Source organism: Centruroides sculpturatus, unplaced genomic scaffold (assembly GCF_000671375.1).
Source record: "Centruroides sculpturatus isolate CEXI.00-Female unplaced genomic scaffold, Cexi_2.0 scaffold843, whole genome shotgun sequence".
NCBI lineage: Eukaryota > Metazoa > Arthropoda > Arachnida > Scorpiones > Buthidae > Centruroides > Centruroides sculpturatus.
The window spans coordinates 304,745-313,494 of NW_019385174.1; the positions used below are offsets into that span (position 1 = coordinate 304,745).

Genomic DNA, 8,750 nt, shown 5'->3' on the forward strand with positions numbered 1-8,750 from the left:
ACATTATGAGCCTTCTTTGCCAGTTTGTCCACCGTTTCATTTCCGATATTGCCGGAGTGACCCCTGACCTAATAGAAGGTAATGTGGGACACACTGGCGAGGGCGCTTAATGTGTCCAGACAATTACTTATGATGGGGAGTTTATGGTTTCCTTTTTTTATCTGTTGCAGGGCTGTTTTGCTGTCACTTATTATATTAATCCTTTTCCCAGTGAACTGCTGGATATTGTCTTGTATATATTGGAGAGTTTTCCAAATTGCTAGAGACTCCACTTGATTCACTGAGCAACCCTCATACAGTTTGTAAGCGGCATTCCAAAAGAGCTTTCCTTGGGGGTCCACTAGATGTACAGCTGCACCAACAGCGCTTGGATCCGTCCGTGTAAAAACTGATTCCCCTCAAAGACTGAGGTGGATGATGGGCAAAGTTGTAGGTTATGCTGTTTGCTGGGTGGATGGAGGTCTGGTCCTTATTGATGTCAAGGCCACAATTTGTGATCTCGTTGATCAGGGGGTGTATTGTGTCCGGGAGTTTGTGATTTTTGATCATTTTATGGATGGTATCAGGGCTGATGTTTGTGGAAAGCTTGCCAACTAGGAGGTTCAATACATATTTTTGGATGATCACTAGGTTGACCGGGATCAACCCTGCTATCACTAGGAGAGCATCAGTGGGAGCAGTGCTGTAGGACTTAGTGATCGCTATTGCCGCTTTCCGTTGAGCCGAGAGCAGTTTTCTTCGGTTGTGGGCCTTATTTACAGCGTACCCCCATACCTCACAGCAATAGGTGAGGATGGGTTCAATAGCACATTTGTAGATGAGTTTGCTGTTTGTGCTGTTGAGGCCCCATCCGTTTCTGGCTATGGACCTGAGGCTATGGCTGGCTCTGATGGCCTTATTATAGGAATAGTAGACATGATCCTTCCATGAAAGCTTAGGGTCAAGAATGATCCCTAGATATTTTAAGTTGTTAACAATTTGGATTTTCTCACTGTTTATCTTGATTGTGGGCTTCTTTTGTAATGGATTTCCTTTAGGGAAAACTATAGCTGAGCATTTGTTATAGTTGATTATTAAGTTGTTATCCTTGCTCCAATTATAGATCACCTCCAGAAAGTTATTAGTATAATTTTGAAGTTTTTCTTGGTTTTGGTATGAAAGGAGGATGACTGTATCATCAGCATACCTTGAATATGGGGGTTCCCATCTTGAGGGGTGTCTTTTGTGAGGTTTAGGATCCCATTATATAGAATGTTCCACAGGAGTGGACCAGACTTTGAGCCCTGGGGGCACCCCCTGGTGATGGTGGTCCTGTATAGGGCTTCACCATTTTCCACAGCAAGGGCGGACCTTTCTGTTAGATAACTTGTCAGCAGCTTAAAGATGTTTAGAGGGCAATGGGCACTGGCAAGGGTGGCCAGGATGGCTGGCCACCAGGCGCGGTCAAATGCTCCTTTGAAGTCGATGCTGACTATGATTGTGTGTTTCCCCTTTTGTTTGGCCTCCTGAACGTAGGTAATGACCTTTTCTAGAGTGTGATGGGTGGCTCTTCCTTTCATAAAACCATATTGGTTGGGGTTTAGGATGTTATTAGCATTTAAATGATGTAGGATCCTGTCAGCCATTAATGCATCCAACACCTTCCCTACCACAGAGAGTAGGGAGATGGGGTGATAGTCAGTTGCTTTATTTGGAGAGGTGTCCTTATCCTTTTGTATCAGTTTAATGGAGGCCTCCTTCCATTTTTTTGGGAAGTATCCACAGTCTAGGCATTTATTAAAAAGGACTGAGAACGTAGTGGGAATGGCTGCGTAAGCATGCTGAGCCATTCTCCAATCTATATAGTCTGTTCCAGGAGCTTTCCGTTTTTTTATGTTGTTAAATTGCCTGGAGATTTCTTGTGTGGTGAAAGGCCTGTCATTAGCATTGGATAGGGTGTTCATACTCTGTTTCCTGATCTGACTGTGGTAGTTGGTGTCTGTGCTGGGGTTATCTGGAGGAAACAGTTCGGAGAAGATGGTTTTATAGGTGTCTTCTAAAGTGGTGGTATATTTTTGGGAGTTTGCGATGGTAGCTGGGGTTGAGAGCGGTTTCTTTTTCTTGATGGCTGTGTAGTATGGGGTTACCCAGGGACCCCGTTCGTTGGAGGCATTGCAAAAATTTTGCCATGATTTCCTTCTGGTTTGATTGATCAGGGTTTTATATTCTTTAAAATACCTTTGATAGGTTTGGTATAGTACCTGCCTATTGATAGGTTCTGATTCTTTCCTGTACTTCCTTTTAGCCACACGCACTTTCTTCCTGTGGGTTGTGAGTTCCTGACTCCACCATGGGGCTGAGGGCTTACTAGTTTTTATTCTTGTGGCTTGAAAGTATGCTTTGTGGAGAGCATTTTGTAGCTGTTCGACAGCATAGTCGATGTCTTGTGGTTGATTGATTGAGGTAAGATCAGTGGGATCCCAGTGGGATTTTATGTATTCCTGGTATAGGTCCCAGTTCGTGACATTATGAATTGTTAATTTTTCTGGGCAGTTTGCAAATGAGATTTTGGTGAAGATGTAAGCGTGATCACTCACTGATAGACACCCTTGGGTCTGGCAAGTGATTTTAAATTTCAATAGGTTTCGGTTACCGAGACACAGATCAATCCAGCTTTTCCCAGTGCTGCTAGAGAAAGTAGGCAGCTGGCTAGAATTCAGAGACTGGAGATCCATTTCAGAGAGGAATTCACTTATTGCATGTCCCCTTGTATCTTCGACTGGGCTATGCCAGATGATTTTGAATTGAAATCCCCACAAACCAGGATTGGGTTCGCAGAGAGTTCATTTATATGCTGTTTTAGTGCATTTAGAGGGGGATGAATGTCCTCTGATGGTGGAGCATATACATTTAGGATGAGCGAATGGTGAGAGCCATAACTAACCCTGATGGTAGTGATATAGTTGTTACAATATTGAGTTACCAGCTGGGCATTCAGGTTATTGTTGACAATTTGAAAGCCTGTCTTTATCAGTTGGTTGTCCTTGCTCCAGGTATAAATACGCCCCCTGCCAAGCAGAGAGACCTTTCTGTCGTAGAGGTAGGGTTCCTGGAAGGCGAGGATGTCAGCATTCAGCTCTACTGATGTCTGGACAGTATTTGACATGGCGGCCCGACACCTCTGTAGGTTTATTTGCAGTATGTTGAGGGTAGCCTTTGTTGGATGCGTTGGATTATTAGTCTGATTATAGATGCAGTTGTTAGCCATATTGAGAGCCTGGGAGGAAGCCATTATTCATAACATGTAGTCTGAATCTGACTTGCTTTATACCTTTTAAGCATCGGGCATGATTTGTCAAAGGCATTGTGATCGGTCGAAACCGCCTTATTTGCTGGGACTATCTTATTATAATGTCTACAGTTATAGCATTTGGGTTCACTTTGTCGGTATGGACAGTCCTTGAATTTATGGCGTTTTGTACAGTGGGTACAGCGTTGCTTCTCAGTGCACCTGTGCGATGTGTGCCCAAACCCAGTGCAGTTAAAGCAGCGGGTAATTGCTATGTAATCATCCAGTAAAATTGAGGACCAGCCTATGTAGACTCTTTGGTTCTGCATGAGCAAGTTTCTTATACTTGGCTGGACACTTAAGATAACATGTCTGGTGTTGCTGTTTCCTTTGGGGCGAAATCTGTGTTTAATTTTGGTGCTGTTGATAAACTCGTCTTCGGATAGAACTTCATGTAAGTGGCTATTTTGTTGGTAGATGTTCTGAGTTAGGTGTCCTTCTTCAATGTCATCAGGTACGTTATACAAGATTAGTTTTCGCAATTTCTTATTTCTTTCCACGATCTGTATTTTATTTGTTAAGGCTTCGTGGTTTTGGACTGCACTTTTTAGAGTCTGGAGGTCGGTATCATCATGCAACAGTATCTTAATGTCTCCACTGGGGAGAGGTCTCGCTGTCTTAATTTTAACTCCGAGCCTTTTGGGATCGACATGAGTTTGTAGGAGTCCCATTGTCTCTTCGGGGATTGGTGTTGGTTCCTCTGGTTCCCTTATGGCCAAAATTATTAACTCGTGATTCTCATTTTTTGGATTGTGTATCCCTTCAAGTTTGGCCGATTTGGCTGTTATAAGTTTTGTGGTCTGACTCATCGGTGTTAGATTCTTCTTTACGGCAGCTGAATATGTGCTTTTAAGTTTTTGGGTGCCGGTGATTTCGAGCGCCTTGACCCTTTCGTGGAGGGCAAGCACGACCCCGAAGATCTGATTGGCAGCGGCATGCATTTTCACCGCCGCCTCCCTTGCCTGAGTACGCTCTTTCGTTTTTATAGAGACTGTTGTATTAGTTGGAATGTATGATAAGATCGTATCGAGATTCTCGTTTATTGTAGTAATCAGGTCTTCCTCAATAAAGCTGTTATTAACAGCACCATTTTCGTCCTCAGTAGCCATATTGTCCACGATGTACTTTTGATGAGACTGCACTGAATATCTGTGCAGGGTGAGACAGAACAAGGCACAGTATTGAGCAGAGCCGAAAAGCTTTCCTAAGTGTCGTCTCCGAATTAACAGTCAATGTTCAAAATGATCGAAGAGAGGAGCAAGGATACGGCGATGTGGCTCGAAAATCGCCGAGTAGCTAACCCGAATAAAACGCTAACTGGGCTCCCACTTGTAACGCCCAGGAGAAACTCCCGACAGTTGATGTAATTACAAAAACAATCCAATAATGGACGTGGCTGGAAAAAGTAACAAACGCCGAACGCCGATCGGCTTACCCACGCCGAATGGGATTTTCCACCACATGGCACAAGATAGCCTTTGTCTACCAGATGATTAATTCCTGCCGTAATTATCCGTTAATCCTAGACAGACAGAGTTGAGACTTACAGATTATGTTACAGATTGCCTGGGCCTCACTTAACAGTCTTTCAATCCAGTGTAGTACATAAGGGGGCCTCAGTGGGGGACGGCAAAGGCCAAAATGATCAGATGGATATATCACCAAAAGTTGAGGACCGATTTTAAAAATATTGGTACTCACAGGTAGCTGTCGTTGTCCTGAATCCAACGGTATCGAGTTAACCACGATTGATCGAACAATGACCGAAAAACCACAATCGAAAACGGACGATATTTTTAAACGTTCACTCTCAACAACCAAGGTTAAGATACTGGTTACAAGGTTTTATCATTCAGAAGCTTAGCCCAATGGCTAAAAGAAAGTTTGACACTTAGCACAATTGCTAAAGGGAGAGAGATATATATATTGATATACCTAACGCGGCCCTGATCGAGAGAGAGCGAGCTCACTGTAAGTTCATCAGATGGTAAATACCTTAATCACTTGTTGATCCTAGGAAGTGGTAATCCCAGACTCAATGAATCAATGATTGGTTTGATGAAGACTCAGCGACTCTGGAAGAAGGAAAGTTCCTTTTCTTTTTGTGAGGGCAGTGAGTGGCGACGGCTGAAATTGGTTAATACACACACTTAGGGAAAAGGTTGATGACAACTGCTCCGACTTGTTGTCATCCCTCCTTTTTATTCGGGGGCTCCTCCTGGGTTTTTCCCATGACTTTGTTAAGAGGTTTAGTACCTCCTAACAAAGTCATGTTAGTGTTTTGTTAATGAAAATGTGATTATTGGTCTCAATGGGGACCAATAGTTACATTTTCACTCATTGATTCCTGGTGACACATTTGATGTATCATTTTCAACAAGGAAATAAGTCTGTGAGAAAATAGTTTATCTTTGCAGATTTTAGCAAAACAACTTTAACGAAAAATAAATTGAACAAAAATTTCTTCACCAAATTTGGCTCTCACAATATCATTTTGTCTGTTTTCATTATTTAAATTGAAGATAATTCAAAACTGAATTTTTTTCAGTTTGAGTAATGTATTTGATTAAATATAACATATTTTGATCTTAACATGCTTATTTTTACAAAAAATATTATACTGATTAAGGATCTCAATATTTTTTGCTAATTATTCAATATTTTTTATTTTTATAAATCCATATGCTTTTATTTAGTTTATGCGTGAAAGGGCAATGGCAGTGTCGACTAGCAACAGGAGAGGAAATGGTAACGACTTCAGCTTCAATAATGCCACCATTATGTTCAGCAGCAGATCATCAAGAATATACTGATTGCATCTCACATTGTCCTCTAACATGCCAAAATTTTCATGAAAGTCCATCTTGTACTATATCTGTTTGTAGGTCTGGATGTAGGTAAATAATTTTCATAAAATTTGTAACTTTAAAAAACTAAGATTTTTTGATAATACAAATTGAATTGCTATAATTAGATTAATTATATAAGTAAGACAAAACCTTTCAAACTTTGTTTCTAGCAGTTTAATCACTAAGTACAAAGGTTTTGTCTTACTTATTTTAAGTAGTTCTAGCTTTGAATGCATAGAAATTAATTATATATTAAATTATTTTAATAAATGTTCTAACAATGCACTTTCTAATATATTAAGTTGTTTTATTTAATTAAAACTGTTTTTCTCAGAATAAAAAGTTTTTAGAAACTCAAATGTTTAGGGATGTGAATAATTCTGGCTAGAGGGAATAGCAGCTCTATTTCCGGGTTGGAGGAGTATATCGCTAGGGCAGTGTTGTTCCTATGATGTAGGGTGTCAGACTTCCAGGAGTATACTCCGTGCCCATCATCGATCATAGAGATAACAGCAAAGTAATCTACATCAGGTCCACTAAACACAACTTAGAAACTAGGATCAAGAAACACAAAGCGGACACCCTACATGATAGAAACAACACCTCTCTAGCAGTATACTCCTTCGACCTGGAAATAGAGTCAAGTGTTTAAACTTTACAATCATCATCAAGAAGAAAAAGATAAAAATCAAGAAAAAATATCAGATTACTATTGTAAGCTCAACAAAAAGGGGGAAAAGACTTAACTTTAACTTGTGTCAGGAATAGCTAAGGGTGTTTGTGTGTGTGGGTGGTTTGACGGAGACAGTGATAAGTGTCTTCACATATAAACTGTTTATTTTTACAAAATTTTCTTACATGGTCCGCTGATTAATTATAGTCCTTCAGTAATATTTATTGTTGTTTAAATGAAAAATGAAATTGATTGATTCAAGGAAAGCATTAATATATTAATATTTTTATTAATTGCTCTTTTTTCAAAATTCTCTTCATATTGTAACAAAATTACTTAATGAGTTAAATTGAGAAATTTTACAACTAAGTTATTTTTAAAGTCCTAAAATTTGCTTTAATTCAATGATTCCCAAACTTTTTTGAGCCACTGCCTTTCTATAGACATATTCAATGCCCCCAATTGTACTCCAATGCCCCCTAATCCATTTTCCCTTGTGTGAAAAAGGCCTGGAAATATTCTTGAAGAAACTTTCCTATGAACTTCACACTCTGCGTCCTTACTGTACATTGTTTTCCATATGTGCAAACCATTAAATGCAATATTTCTTCATAGCTGTTTTAACGGAGAAAGGATAAGGTTGTCAGTGACCCCAATTCTTGTCTATGGTTATCGTTCAGTACCCTGCCTCCAGTGTCCGCTGTTGCCCACTTGCTTTTTTTTATCCCCTAGATTTACTCACCGCCCACAGGAGCAGTAGTGCCCACTTTAGGAACCACAGCTTTAACAGATTTTTGTCTAATTTTAAAGATACAATGTAGTAATTCTTATTTAAGACAAGCAAAGAAAAGTTTATCATCAGCTTATCAATATGTAAAGAATGATAATTACAAAATTCATTATGTAGTTATTATATACATTGATTAAAGCTGATGATTATTCAAATAATCTAAAACATTTTTTGGATTGTTATATGATATTGCTAAATTTTGCTTATTTACATGTTTGTCTAATTTTTCTTAAAACGAAAAGAACTCTTGGAAATGGACATGTAAACTTAAAATATTTGTAAATTTTAATTTTATATATATAATGTAAATTTAATAAAGACATTATAAGTTTTATGTTATATATAAACTTCTGCAGATGCCAGGATGGTTATATCTTTAATGAAGTTACAGGAACATGTGTTAAGCCGTCAGATTGTCCTTGTCATCATGGAAAACGTAACTATAAAGAAAAAGAAACTATAAAAATTGATTGCAAACAATGGTAATTATTATATATAAATAGTTTATGATTTAATACAGTTGAAATGATTACAACTGAATAGTAATTTTTCATTTTATATAAACATTATTATTATGGCTTTTTGCTATTATTTTGAAACAATAAATAAATGTTCTTTATAATGTATACTTAGTGGTGTTTGCTATAGTAAAATGGTGTTAAATAAATATACAATTTTTATATTCAAAATTAAATAGATATGCCTAATGAAATTAAGGTATTATTTAATTAAGTAATTTAATTAGAAAGTGCCTTATTTGTTTTAATTATTTTTATTTAGTTTCTCAAAATAGCTTTATGTTAGACAGTTACTTTGGGAACTTTTAGTTGCAATTATTAGAAATAATTGTTCTAATAATGTATTGCATGCTCAATTGTGAGATTCTTATTTTCACAATTGTCAACTTATATATATAATATATTTAATATATTATATATATACAAGGTCTGTTCAAAAAGTATCGGACCTTTGGTCGGCAAAAATAAATTTATTGACTTTGAGGTACAAAACCCTAATCCCCTTCAAAGTAGTCTCCTTGGTAATGTATACACTTCTCCCAGCGTTCCTGCCATTGCTGGAAACACTGCTGGAACGCATCTTTTGGAATGG

The 8,750-nt window shown here is 38.3% G+C and overlaps 1 protein-coding gene across 1 annotated transcript in view; it reads left to right on the top strand.

The window, feature by feature from the left end:
• Window positions 1–6,022: 6,022 nt before the first annotated feature.
• LOC111635747 (hemocytin-like) overlaps window positions 6,023–8,750 on the top strand; it is a gene marked incomplete at its 3' end in the record, with an annotated part of 23,747 nt that continues 21,019 nt past the window's right edge. The window contains exons 1-2 of the mRNA XM_023380813.1: window positions 6,023–6,225; window positions 7,997–8,122. Of these exons, the coding sequence (XP_023236581.1) occupies window positions 6,074–6,225; window positions 7,997–8,122 (278 nt within the window). The remainder of the gene's footprint in view (window positions 6,226–7,996; window positions 8,123–8,750) is intronic.